General features: G+C 42.9%; 1 protein-coding gene across 1 annotated transcript in view; it reads right to left on the bottom strand.

Moving 5' to 3' along the window:
• Positions 1 to 19,991, bottom strand: part of EPHA4 (EPH receptor A4) — a 119,384-nt gene that overhangs the window by 62,012 nt on the left and 37,381 nt on the right. Inside the window, exon 4 of the mRNA XM_077825787.1 lies at positions 2,648 to 2,803. Coding sequence (XP_077681913.1) covers positions 2,648 to 2,803 — 156 coding nt within the window. The remainder of the gene's footprint in view (positions 1 to 2,647; positions 2,804 to 19,991) is intronic.

The raw sequence follows: 19,991 nt of genomic DNA, 5'->3' as shown, positions 1-19,991 counted from the left end.
AAAAGGTTTAGAAATAATAATATATAGTTAAAAAAAGGATCAATCCACAGTGCATTCCAGGTGTTTCCCTCCAAATTACCCAACACTACTTTTGTTCACCTGGTCTAATAGTTCTCCAAGTGAACAGAAACCTGATTTTACAAGCCACTGGAGCATAGTCTATCTTTTTGCTAGAAGAATGGATCTCAGATACTGTGTTTTATTTCTTCATTAGTGTGCCGTCACACTGAGCGATTACTAAATGCAGGGCTGAATGAGAATACCAGGGTTAAAGAGAGCATAATGAACAAAGAAGGTGCCTGATTATTATGGCTGTCAGCACAAGGGAATTGGGTTTGTCACCTGGTTTAACCAACTGGTAAGAACTGATTAGCGTCTGAAATTAGTTTGAAAAAAAAACTTCTGATGTTTATGTTCCTCTCCGTCTCCACATCTTGTCAGGAAAGGCAGACAAACTCAGGGGGTTCTTCTGGAAAGGTTACTTACATACAGGCTCCCTAAATGGCTTCCGTCACTTGCCCAGAAGGAGTTGGCCAATGGCTACGTGGAACTGGTTTCGGAAGGAGCGGTGCAGTGGGTGTCCTCTTGCAAAACCCATCTTGCTGTGAGACGAAGCCTTAACATGCTCACGTGGGGATACATTGCATTATCAGAGCATTTTCTGTTGTATATGTCATAAGCACACACAGTCATAAACAACACTAGAACACAGCTAAGCCAAAAACTTCAGAGGAGAGGTGTGCTGGAGAGTGTGCGGCCTGCCATATGTGACTGCTTTCTCGATCATAAACAAACACTGAAATAACCTTGTTGTTCTCCTTCATTTTGGGTCACATAGAAATAAACCCTTTCACTTTTTTTAGCAATCCAACAAAACAAATCCATTTCACATTTCTTACAGACCACATGCAAGCGCACGCATGCACACTCTTTCCTTAATATATAAAGGCTCAAATCATAGCATTGAGCTACAGTGGGTGCAGTGTAAATCCACACTGTTCCAGGTAGAGCTCAGACCTGGACCATCATTCTTCCTCCAATGTTCCAGTGCATTTGGTACTGTGCAGCCTCCTTGTTTCTGTGTGCCCAGTATTCTCATTTGCAGAAGTGAGGAGTGGGGGCAGAGCTATGTCCCCATTTCTTGGGTTAAGCTATAACCCTGGGGGTAATCCCGAGAACAGCGACTGCAGTTGTGACCGAGTATCGCACCAGCCTCAACCCCACTACACACACAAGCTGGTCAGAACCTCACCCACAGTGATTAAACTTAGCAAACATGGACCCTAGCCCAAACTGATCATTTGCAGGTATATGCTTCACAAGAAAGAACTGTACTTGTAAATATACATGTTATCCTTCCACAAAACCATTTCCTGGATATGACTCATTATCCATTAGAACTCTCTCTTTGCACTTTGGTCACCTGCACATACTGTGTCGCCTTACCTCAAACCTTCGTTTGGTAGTTTCATTTTTGGTCAGGACTTCTCTCACTAAGCCAGGTTTTCATTAGTATAATGAAATATACTGGTATAATAATGGTGCTTAGGGGTGCAATTATTGGAAGGGAAGGGCTGGAATTTAGGGGCAGTGCTATAACAGTGATGGACAAAAAATGATTTCCTCTTTGAAGGGGAGAAATGAAGATTAAAAGGGATACTATAAAATGTGACCCATCTCCCCACAAGAAATTTGGATTACAATAAAAAACTAACAAAACAAAAAATCTCTCTCTCTCTCACAGACACCTCCACATCCTGATTCTGATCAAAAAGCAGTCCCTATAGACTTCAATGGGAGCCAAGAATATACCCCAGCAAAATATAGCCTTTATGTTTATTAACTCAGAATATTATATTCGTACAGAAAAAAACCCTCAATTATCAAAATATTAGGCTGAGGGATGGTTTAAGTCTCACTTCTTAAACAGCATGACCCACTAACACATACCTTGCCTGATATACCAGTTGTAGTTACCCCCGTAGGCATGCTTCCCTGATGAAAACATCCTTGTGGAATTAAAATGTAATCTCCTCTTTCCCCACAAATTGGAGGGACTGGAGGATTTACAGGTTGCATATATGCACTTATAAACTATGTATGTATCGGGGCACAACAAACCAAGCATGTTGGTATTTAAGACTGCTACTGCCATCATTAAGGAGTCATGCTGTAAATTTTAAGCTAGTCAACACTGATAGTCTCACTAAATATCCAAATATTTACATTCATCCTAGTAACTGTGAGCAAATGTACCACAATTTCTACAAACATTAAGATTTTAAAACAGAAGAGGCTGTCTAATCCAGAGGATAGTGAACTGGACTGGGACTCAGGAGATATGGGTTCTATTCCTGTCTCTGCCACTGATAATAATGGAGCATGAGGTCAAACCTCTGATTATTATTGCTGAGCTATTTATTTTTACAGCAACTGGTTTCATCTCTCATTTAATTACAAATTTCATGTTATGCTTTGTGTTGGGAAAAGACCTGCTTTTGATACGTTGCGTTTACTTGGCTAAGAGGAATGATTACTGAATGTTGCTGCCGCACACTTCTCAAAGTGAAACGTGCATCTCGAGGGAACATTTTTCATACAAATTATTGAGGCAGAAAGAATAACTAAATAAGAGAGTCCGACTTACGGGTGCAGGGCATGGAGGCAGCATCATTTTCGGCTCGGAAAAAGCCCCGATCACAGGTGCAGGAGGTAGAGCCTTCCCAAACGGAGTAGCTGTGCGATGGGCATTTGGCACAGGAAACATCTGTGGAGAGAGCCTTGTAGTATCCAATTTTGCAAGCTAGGAGAAAAGGGAATGGAGAGTGTTATTTGCCCAGGATGTGACAATAAAATGCTGTCTCCTCTACTCAAAACCTAGGCTGGAGACATTTTCAAAGAAGAACAAACCATGCCCACCTAGTCCCAGGTGAGAAGTTAACAAACCAAGAAATTCTTAGTTGCTAGCCCTACACTGAGGGATACCAATTTCTAATTCAAACAAGGGCCTTTGAGAAGCTGATCTGGTGATGTTACAAGAGCACCTATAAGCACATTTCCCTACCAACTTTGCTGGAAAATCTGCTTCATCTTTGTGTTATACATGGACTTGCATGTTACCCACTGTTCCCACCTGCGTGCACACACTCATACAGCGCAGTAATAGGGCACAACTGTTTAATTCTATGACCACTTAAGGAATGGCAGCTGACAGTCTGACAGTGCCAATTTTGGAGATGGAGTGGAACAGGCAACCACTGTGATTGGCAGGGAGGCTCTGAGTCTTACATGCCCGGAAATGGCATGTCTCCCTTCTGGCAAGGCAGGATTAATTTGGCTCTTTCTCCCCAAGGGAGGAAATAAGCATGTTCTTCCCTCCTCGAAGCTAGGGTATCCAATAACTGCACTGAATCCCCATGTGCACTTGGCAACCTTTCAGTGACATCATCTTCATTTACATGGATGGCTACTTTTACATCACTTGGAAAAATCTCACTACTGTCATGAATAGCAAGTTTTAGTAGGGGCCCCCAGGTATGTCATCCTAGAAATCTGTGCCTTGGCAAAAGAGAGAAGGCAGCCAACACCACTGGCTTTCAACCCTTCAGGGGACAGAGCAAACATCCAGGCGTTTTTTATAAGAACAGACAGTGTAAGAGGGAGGGTTATTCCCAATATTTACAGCATGACTCACTCTCCAGGCTCTTCATTTAGCACCTAGACTATCTTTAGAGTTCCCACACTGTTACATGTATGGCTACAGAAAGGAACAGGCAGTCCCATTCAATGCCTTTCTTCCTCTCTGCACTCATCCAGTTGTTGTTGTTTTTCATTTATTCTTTTCTTTTTATGATACACACCCTAGACAGGGATTTTAGCAACACATTTGTAAAGGAGCGAGTTACTTCACTCTTCCTAACCAAAGCCACTGACAGAATTTCCTTAACGAGTCTAAACTTCATGATGTGTAGAGCGCTGTCAATAAAAGCACTGCGAGATCAATCTCGGCCTTGCTCACTTTGGCTGTCACTGGACCAGTGAATCTTATAATAACATGTTGCTCCAATGACTAAGATTTATGCTTCCAGAGTTTATACACATCACATAATTAGATAAGGTTCAGCTTGCAAGGTGCTTTTTGGCTACACTTCAAATGGCCTTGGGGTTTCGATTAAAATCAGAAACCGCTGCTTTGGCAGGAAGAAGCTCTGGGGTCAAGCCCAACCTCTCCACATCAAATACAATTAGTCCCCGAACACAAATAGAAACCCACCAGGTACAGGCCGTCACTCAGTCAGTCACAGTAAACAAAAGCAACTTGTGTAAAATGGATTATTCTGCATCCACTAGTACGGGCTGCCAAAAGAAGGGAAAACTACCTTAATATTTTTTTACATCGGAGTTGCAATGTTTGACGAATGAGCTCAAATACTGCTAGCAGCCTTGATGCATTTGGTTTAAAACCACTGACATGTAAATGACAGACTCTGAGTAGAGTTACACTGGTGTAAATTGGTAGTAACTCTCTTGAAAATGGTGGTGCATCTGGTTTGTATTAGCATAACTCGGATCACAATCATGCCCTAATTCTGAAAATGACATATACATAGATGCCGACAGAGAGCACTTTTTTGCAATGTAAAAAAGAAAGGGAGATGAAAAAAATACAACCTGAGACCTAACTAATCCCACTTATACTGCAAACTCCATTTCTATTTTTTTTAAAACCTAACGTCTAGCTTAATCGTATTAATGGCTCATGAAAATTATAAAATGAATAACTATCACTTGATTTTTTCCTAATACCAAGACACATGGTAAACAAAGCACAGAATAACCAGCCCCACATAAGGGATGAAAATTCTGCTGTGGCTTTAACATTTTATTACAAAAACAGGAAGATACAGCAGTTATACATTCTGGGGGACAATTCCCACCTTATACCCTCTTTTCAGACTCTGGGGCTAGGAAGTGATTGAGAGGATGTAGTAGGCAGAAGGAGAGGGTTTTGAAATTCTACAATTCACAGGAATTTCCCCCTTTTTCTTAACACAACATAATCTTTTGTTTTCTACTACGTTAAACCTTGGTCATTAATATTTCAGGACCTGCAGAAAGCTCTCTCTAAATGCAGTGGCAGCTTCTGAAGCACAGAGCCATTTTGCTTCGGCTATACAAAATCACCAACCACTGAACTGATGGTTTTCTTCACTTCAGTGTGTTCACAGATGCACTACACTTCAGCACTTGGCACATAAGAATACTTGAGAATACGCTGCATTTATTCAACAATTCTTTGCTCCTTGGAGTTCTATTGTATTTTCACTTAAAAACTTGATCCTAACCCTGTCAAGGGTATTCTTTCCCTGAAGTACAGCTGACACACCTACTATGACTGGTACTGGACTTTTTTTTTTAACTAGGATATTATACAGTATTTTTAAATGTTAATGAATTAGTAGACAAACAACAAGTGTGAATAGAACCCCTTCCTTGAAAGTCTTTATTGCTAGCTCATGACAATCCTTCATTTTGCTCCTTTTCTGGGGAGGATTTGCTAGATAGCACAGGGCATGAATAGTATTCTTACACAGCTCGAAAGATGTCATTGTAAAAAGATTAGTTTACATGTGCAATACAAACCTTGAATTCAATTCCTTTAGCTTTCCCTTAATTAGTTCTTTCTATTAGTTTTAAAAAAATGAGAGAGAGAGAGAGAGAGAGAGAAATCTTTTCTTCCATTCAGATCACCCACCAACATAACAAGGTTACATTTTAAAACAGAATTATCCTTAAGATTTCCAAGGAAATTCTTAAACAGAAATATTTTCAGTGTGAAAAATCAAAATTGTGACACCTGTATTTTTTCAAGGGAAAAAATATTAATTTTAAGTGAAGATGAGCCTAAAACAAAACCTTGGACTCACAGCTGCACAAAGCCTGACTTTAAGCAAATCTATTTCATTTATCTTTTCATCAGACTCAACAGAACACTGTCAACCTTCGCAAGCAAAAAATTTAACCTGCCATTCTTATAGCTTTCACTAGGGATAGCCACTAAAGTACAGTTATGGTTGCAAAAATAGGAGTTTAAGGAAAGTAGGAGTCCAGGTCTCACTTAATGTCAAAGGAATTTGGGTGTATAACTTCCTTAGGCCGTTTTGAAAATCCCAGCCTCTCATTATAAACCCTTGTTTTCAGAAGCTCATGACTTCCTGAAACAATTTATGTGCAGACTGAAGGTTGCTTTGCTTGTTTTCAGACAAAGTGTAAATTTTCTATTAAGGCCTCAGGCCTTTTCATTCAGCCCTTTCAAAATTAAGTGAAGTTCAAAAATAAACAAAACAACAAAAACAAAATAGTTCTCCTACCTGATAAAATTCTCCCACCACTTTTTTTTTTTTTTGGGGGGGGGGGGGGACCAAGGGTGAAGTGGGGGTGTCAATGCTACAGCAAGACAAGTTGAAGTTATTGCATGTAAATTAAAGCCCAAATTGTGGAGCGACACCTTTGATAGGTTTGGAAGAAAAATAATTAAAAACTAAAAAATTAAACATCAATTTATTTATATATTAGTTTTATTTCAAGCTGGGGAAAAATGCAAACATTTTCACCCAAAATTTGCTCCTTTTTTTTCCTTGTTGAAATTTGAATTTAATATTTCATCAAAATTGTGAAAAATCTGAACAACTCTACAAATGGTGGAAAATGAGATTAATTTTTGGCAAAAAAAAAAAACTGTATGAAAAAATTCATCACTATTTTTTAACTGAAATTCAAAAAATCTACAAAAATATTTAAATCTGGGAAATTTAAGACAACTCTATTTATATTCCTTTTGGCTCTTTCTTAGTTTCTTTACTTTCCTTTGCCCTGGTGACCCTCCCTCCCTGACTCTACATTCACCAGAAGGCTAACTATTACTTTGGGTTTGGATAAAGGAGTCTCCATGGGGCTAGGCTTCTTTGTGGCAGATCTCAGTGGCATTGAAGCAGAGAAAATGAGACACGTTTGGGTTGGCAGGCTGCTGCTTAAGACCATAGGCCTCTCTATATGGGAGCTGCCCTAGCAGCCAGATGATTTAGGGGACGATACAGAAGCTAGAGGAAAAGATTTAAGGAGCTACCAGCTAACTCACTCCAACCGCAGAAGCATATTTTTAATGGAGTAAAATGGGGTAAATCACAGCTTCAGGTTTTGAAGCTAATAAAGAGGAGAAGGCAGATGGATAGACAAAGGGCCAAATCCTTTGTTGGCATAACTCCACTTAGTCAATGGGAAGGTCTGGCACATAAATTTTAAATTTTCAGTTCAGTGCGCAGCAGCAGTAAAGAAAGTTAGTGGTATAGAGGTTTGTACGAGGACATTATGGGCATATAAACACTAGAATGTTGAACTTCGACTCTATAAAGCATGGTTAGCCTGCATTTGGGGCCCTAATCCTGTAAGAAGCTCTACAAGGATGGTTCCCGGAGCCTGCATGGAACTCACTGCAGGATCAGGACCTTAGTAGGAAATTTATTCCTTTGCAAAAGGCTAGCACAGGGCCAATGCACCACTTAAATTCCACTTAAACCTTCATTAACATGACTAAGTGAGTGGTGGCGCAATAACCTTAAGATTTGTCTCTTTTAACTTCTCCAGTTAAACAATAATGTTGCATGAATGTATTTGACTGCATTTTTTATAGGTGAAGCACAATTGATCTGCTTAATAGAAAACTAGACCAGCTGTGTAAATAAACTTAGAACTTGTTTACACTTCGCTACACTTCCAGCAGACGTAGGGTACATGTAGATACATGCGGCAGTGAAAAGATCCAGCAAGGGTAGACAGCGGGGAAAGGTTCTAGCAGTGGATAGCTGCTGGAGCCTTTCCCCACTGCATCCCTCTGTCAGAGCCTCTCCATGCTACCAGAGTCTTCTACTGAAGGGACAAGCTCCGGCAGCTGGGAGGCAGCAGGATGCTACACTGCTAAAAATAGCAGCGTAGACATGGAAGGCATTATTTGAGCATGTAGAGAGCCACATAGGGTATATATCCTTCGGTTCAGGAGTGCAGGCCACACTACTCTACTCTGTTGTCCTCTAAGCAGTGCCTCCCAGTCTACACTGCTATTTATACCCATGCTAGCTGAGCCTGCAGTGTGTGTACTCTATGTGCTGCCAGAAGTGTAGACCTTAGTTTCTAAAGTCCACAAAATACTTTGGATGGAATTAAAATAAATCCCAAAGCAACCACTGTCCTTAAAGCAGCGGCAGCCCAGCTTCCATGAACAACCCTACAGTAACACACCAATGTGTTCAACAAAGGAAGAAGTAAATTCTTGAAGGAAGCAGACCTCAGCTTCAAGCTTCCAGTAAATTAGTTCTAAATAAGAATGGGAAAAGGAATTGTTTTTAAAATAATTTTTAAAATGATACCATCCTCTTAAAATCCATTTCAGATTATTGATGACTGGTTCCCTTTTCAACCACGCCTGCTACTTTGGAAATATTTCCAGTTTGTATTCTAACTGCACACCGGGAAATAAAAAGTTTTCATTTTTCCCTCTAATGTTCTTTTCTCTCTTTAAATGGATGGATTTTCTTTCTCAAATTTTAACAAAACCACATCTGCCTCATGAGTAGGCAGCTTCTTCTTAGCTCTCTTTTACTGTTATTACAATTTCTGAACAGATTTTTGTGTGTTAATTATAGAACTCAATTGTTTGAATAGTCTCTTTTGATGAGCTTTCTGCCCCGCGCCATGAACCCCTCAGTGATTGTACAGCTGTTTTAGTTCTAAATGCTCTTCAGGATTTTCTAATTGTCAAGCTGTCCCAAGGACTAGTTCTTTTTACCTAAAAGTCAAAGAAAGGGAGTCACCCTTGTCTTCCCGACATGAATACCATAGGACTCCCTATGTCCTCTCCCCCCATTACCTGTGAGACAATGCCTGTCCTGATCATTGCCAGTCCAAGCATAATTGGGTTTTGGGTGAAATGAGAAGATTTTAAATAGAATGAGTTAATGAGCTTCTTGTAAAATTAAGTTGTTCTTCTGGTCCAAACTAGTTACTCACTGTAATGCCCTTGAGGATGATAAAGATCCACAAAAGCCAGAAGAACAAAAAAAATTGCTAACCTTCTCTCAAGCCAGTCTTAAAAGTCAAGTTGTAGAATTCAATGTGATGAACCCAATGCTGCTTCCAAATAAAGCCAGCTTCCTTTGATGTTAGCGCTGTCAGATCTTTGTCTCCTATTGCTAATGACTTCATATTTTGTACAAATTACAATCAGTTCCATATCTTTAGCTCACATCACTGATGAGAAAAAAAAAACAAATCACTTGTAGTCATCAAGGATAATTTTTAACTGAATGAATTTAAATATGAAATAAAAGAAATACAAGCACCAACAAGAGCACGTTGGAAGGGTGGTGTAGATTTCTTAGTTAGTTTTGGTATTCTTGTTTTTAATTGGGTAGGTTTCTAGGAAGGGCTTGAAGATAACCTGGAAGTAAAACTCAGGGGAACTAACGGTGCACATGGAACTATGATCATCAGACCGAGTCCAAGAAGGTCAGCCGATCTGGATTGACACAATTTGCACAATCCCATCTGGTCTCTGTCTGGTCTTCCCTGGCTTCTCCACCCTTACCATTCTTGTCTTCAAGGCTGAGGGTCCTGGCATACAGTAGATTGAGCACTTCCCCAACTTTGCTTTTCAGTTGCCCATTTCCCCTAGAAAGTTCAGGGGTGCCAGTGGTTGTTCCCTTCATCTTCTACCTCTGGGGGTCACCAGCTAAGGCCACTGTCCTTTTCCAACTATAGAAGATCATCTATAGGGAGATGGGTAGGAGGAGGGTCCCAGAAAGTGGTCAGATCTTGTCACAGAGCAGTAGAAGGAGCACAGCGTTCCTCTCCTCCAGTTAAACTGACAGTTGGGAAAGAAAGTATCCCAGTGCAGCTGGAGGCTAGCAAAGTGAAGGTCCATAAATCTGGTACTTGATTGGTTGCTAAGGAAATCCTGAGATTTCACTAACTATAACACTAGGAATTTACTGGAGAAGCTATCTGTCCCTGTTCTCAGATCAGCTTTTTTTTCTGGCCACAGAATGAGAGTTGTTCCCCCTTCCACTTCCCTGTATGTACTGGGGGCTGCTCTGGCAGCTTCCAGCCCTCTTTCCTCGCTCCCTCACCAGGACTTTTGGATATGGGGGAAGGGGATCTGAAGAAAGACCCCACTCAACCTCTAGAAACGGCAGATGAAGTGGTTAGGCCAGTGAGTCCCTCGGAAGCAACGTGAAGGAAAGGCCTGGCAGTGGTTGGTGTGAGGTAGTCACTGGGAGGAGGGTTATGAGAATTCCTCCTGCAGGTGTAAATTGTAAGAAGCAAACCAGCAAGGGGTAGTCAGTTGCCAGCTCCTGCCTAAACTGAAGCTGTGCAAGGCCAAATTGGTGTAGCCCACTACATGCATCAAACCTTACCCAGCTAGATTTTTCCAGGGACTTGTCTGCATGGGGAAAAAAGCCCACAGTAGCTGGTGCATGGTGCAGCTAGCTATTCTGCACTCACTCCCCAAGTGGGCCGTTTAGCTGCACACTAAGCGTGCCTCTGTGCACATTAGCTGAATCCACTTTGGAAAGCCCTTAGTGTGCAGTAAGAGCGTCTACACAGGGAGTAAGTGCAGTGTAGCTAGTGCACTTTGAATTCACATCTTAGCTCACTGCGCAATAACCTCCCTCTGTAGACAAACCCTGGGACTGCCAATTTTCATGGCACTTTTTTTAAGTTTTGCTAAATGAACCGTAAGTTTAAAAAAGTTTAGAAAGGAACTTTAATAATGAAGACTCTGGGAAGCAGTCATCCGCTGTGTGAGCCAGCTCCACCTACCTAATGGGCTTGGGTTGTTGTAACACAATGAATCAGCTGACAATAAAAGATGACTATGTTAAGGGTGAATCAGCTACTGCTCTTTCTGGCAACAAGGGAAGTGTCAGTGGCAGACAGAAAGGTGGCTGGTGAGAAGCAGCTCACAGGCACAGGATTTCTGGGGTTACCCTGGGAGAAGCTAGGTGGCTACAGATTGCTGGAGTGGTCTCTGGGACCCAACAGGTGCTAGAGTCTTGGTGGTATACCTGACATGCTACCAGGGATTGGTGTTCAACTCGGCACAGGCACACCCCATACCACCCACCCAGAGCTGACGACTTCACAGGTGGCAAGATCTCTTTACAGTCCCACAGGTCCAAAACCCGCAATTGGCTAATTTGGCTGGCAGACCTTTGGGGTGAGTGAGGTGGCAAAAATGCTAATCAGTGGGTGGAAATGAGTAACCCTGACATCCAAGGTGTTTCCTTGGATTTAGATGGGGCACCAATGCTGACCTCTACTGTAGTCTGCCATTTGCTTTCTGGGAGGAGGTCATCCTGGGCACTAGAGTTACCTGCTGTGTATTAGTTATACCATCTTGTATTGTTAATCTTCCCTTTCTGTTGTATTACCTTTAACATACAAGAACATCAACCTTAAAAAATAGTGAAAAAGATTGTGCCACTGTTAGCCCAAGCATAACAGGAGAGGGGATCTGGAAATCCGTTTGAAAAAACACCACAAACACAAACCAAAGCAGCCAGACAGAGGATGCCAAAATTAGAATGGTATGTTAATCCCACACATGAAGGATTTATTTGTCTTTTTATCATCTTCAGGTTATATTCAGCAGTTACAATTTTCCAGACATATTGATTTCAGACCATATTCAGCACCCAATTAGAGGGATCTGGGCCAATTTAGGTGGCCATGCTTGGAAACGGTATTCTGTAAATTCAGGATCATGGCATTTCTAGCACAGTGAGATTGTATGGCATCATCACATTTCAAAAGAAGCCACTCCTTGTGTTAGGACTTCAATCAGCCACTATCACTCACATTGAGCAGCCCTTCTCCCATTTGCTAAGTACTAATCAGAGGAAGAAACTGTCCCCACGTGTAGAATGCGCTAAAGTAACCTATTCTGATTATTAATGAATTTTTAACCTTTTAAAAAAAAACAATATAAAAGCAAAACCAAAATTAGTCTGATAACTCAGCCATCAGTTCATTTTTAAAACTGCATCCCCCTTTCCTCTTCCAGCATTTCTTGAGTATTTGCTTTTTCCCCAGCAGATCCCTATGCTTGTTTTGAGTCAAAAGTGATATATCTGGACTTACCTGGTATCTGCTACAGAGAGAAGACATGCCTGAGAAATTGACACTGACTGCATCATAGTCCCTTTGAAATGACTGGAAGAACTCCCAATGACTTCAACAGGTCTAGGATCAGGCCCTAAATGGAAATACTACTGCTAAAAAAGCATGTAAAGAGCTATTCTGAAGCTCAAAGTTCACCAGATAGTGTGTCATAACTGCTGAGCAAAAGTAGGAAAGGACTGCAAGGGTTGCCATCACCTCGAAATCTCACTTCTCTATGAAACTGTTGTACCTTCTATAGCCAGGAGTAACACCTAATATTACTAAAAAAGGGAGAAGTTTGGGGAAAAGACTCTGTCTCTCCCTTTCTCTTAATCATTTATTTTATTCATCTTGATGGCACTGTTTATATATATGTAAGGGGACTGTTGCCCCCTTACTAACATTCAGCGGGAGTGTTTTGGTTGGCTAGCTCCCAGTACTAAAAGGGGAAGGGTTTATGGGGAATCAGGACCCTGAGACTGATAGTCCCCAGGAACAATGGGGAGAGGCCAATGCTCCAAGTCAGCCTGAATGACAGGGCGGGCAGGCTAATCAGGGAGTCAGGAAGCCAGGGAGGTCCCGTCCTCTGTGTGACCTGGAATTGCCTAGATCAGACAGAGTGGGGCAGAGCTAAGGAGAAAGCAGGGGCCTGAGCTGAGCTGGAGAGCAGAGCTGTGCCAGATCCAGAGGGACCAGAAAAGCAGCCCAGAGAGAGCAGACCCTGTCCTGGGAGCAGAGCTGCAGCCTCAAAGCCAGAGGCACAGCCCAGGGAGAGCAGAGTTTCCCTGGGAGCAGAGCTGCAGCAACCAGAGCAAGAGGAGCCAGAAAAGCAGCCCATGAAGCAGGTCAGTGCTGGGAGCAGAGTCACAGAAGCAGCCTGCAGAGCAGACCTGTCCTGGGAGCAGAGCTGCAGCAACCAGAGCCAGAGGGGCCAAAGAAGCAGCCCAGGGAGCTGGAGGCAGAGCAGCAGCAGCAGCGCTGAGACAGAGTGGTGGAGCTGGAGCAGTCCGGAGCTGGGTGCGGTGAGCAGCTGGGGAGAGCGAGGGGGGCCCTGGGCAGTGGGCCCAGCACAGGGAGACGCCTCAGCCAAGAGGCTCTGCAGGCCAGGCTTGGATCGTAACCCCGACAGGGTGGGGGCGACGCTGGGAAGAAGGGTCCTACCACTTAGAGCCTGAGAGCATGTGGCCACCACCAGAGCAAGTGTCCAACCCACAGCATCCCTGCAGCAAAGGCAGGGCCTGAGAAGAAAGCCTGGGACTTACAAGGAACAGACTGTGAAGTGCCCTGACATTCCAGAGACACTGTTTGTGATGTTCCCTGCCACAGAGCGGGTTGATGCGTTTCCTTTAACCTTTCCCATTTCCCCTTTTTCTTTTTAAAATTAATTGTTGATTAAATAACTTGCATTTGCTTTAACTTGTATGTAATGGTCAGTGGGTCAGAGAAGTGCCCAGGGCAGAGAGAGTACCCCAGAGTGGGGACATCCTAGCCCCTGTCCTAGGTGACCACAGCAGGGTTGGGGGTTGAGCCCCCCAGGAATCCTGGGCCCAGCCTTGCTGGAGTTACGAGAACTCTCCCAGACAGGAGAGTGGAAGGGGAGTCCTCAAGGCCAGGGAGGCCACTGGGTAAAGGAAGTGGGAGCAAGGACTCAGATCCTAGCCCACTTCACCGGGGTAGTACAGAAGCCAGGAAAGTTCCCCACAGTAGCAGAACTATTCCCCCGCTTACATATAGGCAGTTTCACTGTTTTGGTGGTGATCATTTCTATTTCCTGTCTCGGACATTGGCATGATCAACAACACTTTAAGGAGCTGTTTCTAGGCACTCTCTTTTAGCACTGATAGAAAATTTTCCAGCACAGCTGTATTTTCAATGAAAAAACTGGGCTTTTGTCTAAACAGATTTCTCTTGGAAAGTTCTTGCTTTCCTCAAAAAAGTTTGATTTTTTTCCCTCAGAAAACTTTGGATTATTTGATGAAAACTCAAAATTTTCCATGGCGGGGGAAAAAAAATCTTTATTCTCTTACCCCAGCTTTACAAAGCTAGGTCTACACTATGAGGAACCACAAAGATGAACTGAAGAGAAAGAGGGCAGGAAGGAGAAGGAAAAGGACTTGTGCACCTCAGCGTGTGTCATATGGCTGCTCCCTCCCTTATAAATATCAGTAGGGCCCCAATTCAGCAAAGCATTTGAGCATGTGTTTAACTTCAGGCATATGGGGAAGTGTTTGCTGAAGAGGGATGGATTGCTGAACTGGGGGCTAAAAGAGAAGAAAAGCTCTCTTAGAAACTTTTTTTTGGTTAAAAAGGATTTAAATAATAAATGCAGGCCACGCCTCAAGGGTGCCCTATCAGAAAACTGAACTGTTTGAAATGAGTGGTTTAGTAATTTTTTAATGCAGACCTGAGTTTAATACCAGCTAATGTTTGTGTCAGTAGCAACAATGCCTTTAAACAATTACTCTCAGGGCTAAGTGTTAGACCTTCTAATTTCGAGCTGTTCAAGCTGCTCCTGTGCTCTGTCACCGATTTCATCTGACTTTGGAAGTTTAGTAGCCTTTTTCCAGGATGCTATTGAGATTCTGGAGTCAGTTTCAAATAATTAATCAATTAAAGAAAAGTTGATTGTTTCTTTTGAACAGGAGTTGAAAAAAGAGGTACATGATGCAAAGTGGTTTGTTTGTTGTTTAAAGACAACCATAATCAGCAGCTAAGGCTGTACACACCACACTTTTTAATGTTGTTCTTAAACGTAAATTAATGCTATTTTTTTTTTTATCAGCAGAAGCTGTGAAGATTTATAGGACAAACCACTAGCTAAATTTTTACAATATACTCTGGTGAAAGCTGATTAATTGGCTGAATCTCCACTTTAACAAGCTCTAATCCCTTTGTCAGGAGACCTGCTTATAAGCTTCCCTCCCCAATCAGTGAAAAAGCACTGATGGGAATGGAGATCTATATCTCAAAGCACTGGCCAGTCAGCCTGGGATTATCTCTCATTTCTTAAATCTTAACAGCTCTGTAAAAAGGCAATTAAATTTCCAAAGTTAGATGAAGTCTGCGATAAAGCACAGTAGCAGCTTGAGCAGTTTGAAATGGGAAGGCCTAACACTTAGCCCTGACAGTATTATTTAAAAGGTCCACTTGCTACTGACACAAGCATTAGCTGTCATGAACCAGATGTCTCAAAAAAAGAAAAAAAAAGAAAAAGGTTTGTTAATACAGTATATAAAATAGTAGGATAGTGTCCAATACATATTAGAATGAATAATTATTTTTAAGTGCACCAATAATTCATATGAAGTAGTAAGAAGTCTGAAATAGTTTGAAATCATATGACTCTTAAAATTTAATTGCCTATCCTTTTTAATAATTATGGCCTTGATCCTGACCCCAGATCCTCTAGCACAGACCTCTATCCCCAGGCAGAATCCCATTGACTACAGCAGAACTCCACATAGGTTCAAGGGTCTGCACCATTATTATAATTTAACACTCATATGGCAATAGTGCCTTGAGGCTCACTAGGTTTAGGTTGGAGACCAATTGTGATAGGTGCTGTACAAACAGAGAAAATTACAGTCCTCTCTACAAAGACTAGCAGATCCCAGACCAAAGTCAGACAGTCAGTGCATTGCAAAGCTGCCTTGGAAACAAAGAGGCAAACTGACCGTTAAAAATCATACATTAGCATAAGTAAGGCATGTCGTTTCTTAAACTATCAGTCAACAGAGGTAGCATGATGCAGTGGGTCGGGCACTGGACTAGAAAGCAGGAGTCCGATAGCCCAGCAGTTCTCAACTGGGGGTCTGTGGCCCCCTGGGGGTGTGCAAGCCCTTTCAGGGGGGCTGCGGAGCCCCACCCATGAAACCTGGTGCTCTGAGCCCCAGTGCCCCACCACGGGGCTGAAGCCCTGAGCCCCAGTGCCCCTCCGCAGGGCTGAAGCGGGGAACAGTGCGGGGCTGAAGCCCTGAGCTCCCCCACCCCCACCCCCACCCCCCATGGAGCTGAAGCTGGGAGTGGTGCAAGGCTGAAAGCCCTGAGCCCTGGCACCTCTTCACCCCATGGGGCTGAAGCTGGGAACAGCATGGAACTGAAGCCTCGAGTCCCCTCCCTCCTTCCCCGCCCCGCAGCCGGGAGGAGTGAGAGGCTGAACCCCTGAGCTCTGCCCCATCCCCCTGAAGCCAGGAGTAGTGGGCTTTAGCCCATGGGCAGAGCTGAGGGGGCACAAAGGTGTTGTCCCCCCCACAAACTGCAGTACCTTACCCAGAGTGGGGTAATGCTGGGGGCAGCTCCACCCACCCCCCTTCTCCTCCTCTCCCTCAGGCCCCTCCCTCTGGCCAGGTCCTAGGCAGGAAGCCGGAGCCAGGCAGTGCAGGGCAGCTGCTCCTCCGGCTGGTGGTGCCATGGAGTGGGCAGCCGTGGCATTCCCCCGTCTGCTGCTGGTGCCCAGAGTTGTGGCTGCTCCTCAGCTCCCACCCTCCTTTGACTGCTCACCTAGCCACAGGCAGCTCCAGGCCCAGCAGAGCCCTTGGGGAGTAGCCACCAGCACACAGCCCCAGACAGGTGAGTGGCCTGAGGAGGTGAGTCGGGGGTGGAGGTGGCACTCCCTCCCTGGACCCCGCTGTGCAGAGCTGGCCTGAGCCCTACCGGCCTTTGCACTCCCCCCCCACCCCCAAAATAGAGTCAAACTACACCTAAGCCCCAGGGTCCCACCCCTGGCCTGGAGCCACCCAATCACTCACCCACCCCCGCTGGGTCCTGGAGTTTTTCTAGCATGTTGAGGGGGGCCTCAGAAAGAAAAAGGCTGAGAATCCCTGCTATAGTCTGTGCCTGGCTTTGCCACCTATTCGTTGTGACACCTGGGGCAAATCACTTCCCCTACATGTTCCCATTTCCCCTCTCATCCTTTGTCTGTCTTGTCTATTTAGGCCGTGGTCCTGCAAAAAATGTATGCACGTACTTAATTTTACGTGCTGCTAACAGTGATGAGAATAAGACCCCAACAGTCCATAAAGCTGAGCACATGCATAAGTGTTTTCAGGACCAGGGCCTTAGAATGTAAGCTCTCTGGGGCAGGGACTGTCTCTTACTAGCTGTGTGTACAGTGCTCAGCACAATGGGATCACGATTTCAAATGGGAACCTCTAGATGCTACTGTCATGTTCATTTGTTTATTTATTTATTTTTACTTTTGGCATTAATATATATTAGGGCTATTGATTAATCGCAGTTAACTCACATGATTAACTACAGTACTTGTATTAGGTGAATTGAAAAGTATTATTTCTTTTATCCTTTTTACAGTGCAAATATTTGTAATAAAAATAATATAAAGTGAGCAAAGTACACTTCATATTCTGTGTTGTAATTGAAAGTGATATATTTGAAAATGTAGAAAAACATCAAAAATATTTCATAAATTTCAATTGGTATTCTATTGTTTAACAGTACGATTAATCGCGATTACTTTTTAAAATCACAATCAATTTTTTTTTAAAAAAAAAGAGTACTTGTGGCACCTTAGAGACTAATCAATTTATTTAAGCATAAGCTTTCGTGAGCTACAGCTCACTTCATCAGATGCAACTATTGTCATGTACTATTTCTTTTGCTTTTACAGTGCAAATATTTGTAATAAATAAATATAAAGTGAGCACTGTACACTTTGTATTCTGTGTTGTAATTGAAATCAATATATTTTAAAATGTAGACAACATCAAAAAATTTTTAAATAAATGGTGTTCTATTTATTATTTAACAGTGCGATTAATAGCAATCAATTTTTAAATTGCTTGACAGGCCTATTATATATTTACATATCTATCTGTCTCTGTAGATGTGTGTGTGTGTGGATATATATAATTGAAACATTTCTATAACTATTAGCTTTGGAAAATATTAAACCCAAATTTTGGGCCAAATTTGACCTTCCAGAGTCTCTTTACGCAGAATTAAGATTTGCATAAGCCAATAATTTAAACTAAGATCCATCTTCCTGATTACGGCTTACTAATTAAGGCTTAAATCCAACACAACTGTCCATCCATACCATAAACATGTTATGCACAACTTCAGTCAAGTCCTAAAGCCTTTCACTGAGTCAATGATGCACAGGGAGACCTATGAGGAATGTGAAGGTTGAAGAGGTAAGGGAACCCTTTCCACCCCAAACAAGTGGTAGATTGCAGATCACAAGCACAGCTGCTATATTGTGGCCACTAGCACAGCTCATGGGCTGTAGCAGCATCCGCAGCTGCTGCATCTTCCGTCCACCACTCCCACCATTGTGTGTTTGGCCAGTTGACCTGTTACAGTCTCAAACCTACTGAATACACCCCTGACACTTCTCTGGCCTACAGCCACCTTCGCTAAGTGCTGCTCTGGGTATTTACCACCACAGAGTGCTGCTTCCCCTGTGGGGTCTGTCATTCCCGAAAGAATGGAATTCTGGCCGTTTTCAGGTCCACATGAAGGGCACAGTATTTGGCCCCTACTACAGCAACTTGGCAGTATTTTGATTAAAATCAAGACTAGAGAAGTATTCATGCGTCGCATTGAGTTGTTACAGTGGATTTGTTATCTGCCACATGGTAGAGACCTACAGGGACCTAAGGTAGACTGCTTCCACAGCAAGTTGTTTGCTGTTCCCAGGTTTAGGAAGGTCCCCAACTCCTTAGCACAGCCTAGAGTTCAGGCAAGTTCAAAGTCCAATGCAAAGTAACAACTCTGCTCCACCTTTCTGAGTACAACAAAGCCACTCTGGAAAACAATTATTCAAAATAAACAGCACTGCAGACCTCTTGAACGTCAGAGCAAATAGCTGGACATACTTCTGAAAGACACACATAAGCATCCCTGTAAAAACTATCAGTCCTTATCTAAGTAGTACATCAGTTAAAATGATAGCATGCAAATCACGATCTATTAACTATCCACACTTGATTACCCATGACATTTCAGAGAGGATCATACATTTGATGAGGCGCTTCTGTTTTCCTCACCCTTTGATATTTGGGGTGCATGATCAGTACTAGCTCATTACAGATACAAAGATTAACAAACATCACACAGTTTAATCCAAATGAGTAAGGAAACAGCTGCTTTGTTTTTCATTCCCTTCTTCCTAAGACTCTTGCAGACACATTATTTTTCTACATTTCTGTGCAATGTTCATCTGTAGCAACAAACCTGTCATTCTTAGCCTGCTGGCTTAGATCAAGTTCACTATCAGTTTAATACCCAGTATGTTCTTTTCCAAAGGACTACATGCTGCAGTTTCAAGGGATGGACTCAAACAGTTTAATAGGCTTTCTCCACATGGGACTTCTCCCATTCTGTCCTATACATGTCAGATCAGTGAAAGGAGACTGAAAACCTGCTCCACAATTTGTCCATCTTGCAAGTATTGCAATTTCATGATGTGAACTTTTCAGCTTTGCCACAATAATTATCATCTCTCAGCCAGGTTTTCCTGAAATGGGGTATGATCTGATGGTTAGCACAGGAAACTAGGAGTCAGGACTCCTGGGTTCTATTTCTGGCTCTGTCACTATGGATTAAATCATCCCTTTATAGCATAGCCCTGCATAATCCTTTCCTGATGTGCATGGAAGGTGAGCAAACTGCTACATCCTGAGAGGACAGTACAGCCTTCAACCCACAGTCTGCCCAGTCTAACTGGAGCATGGCCCAGCCTTCTTCTTGACCAGTTTCAGGTCACTCCCTGAGCACAGGAGCTACAGTTGTGGCTGGTCTTTCCTAATGCAGGC

This window comes from Eretmochelys imbricata, chromosome 9 (assembly GCF_965152235.1).
Source record: "Eretmochelys imbricata isolate rEreImb1 chromosome 9, rEreImb1.hap1, whole genome shotgun sequence".
NCBI lineage: Eukaryota > Metazoa > Chordata > Testudines > Cheloniidae > Eretmochelys > Eretmochelys imbricata.
This window is presented reverse-complemented; position numbering and strand designations above follow the sequence as displayed.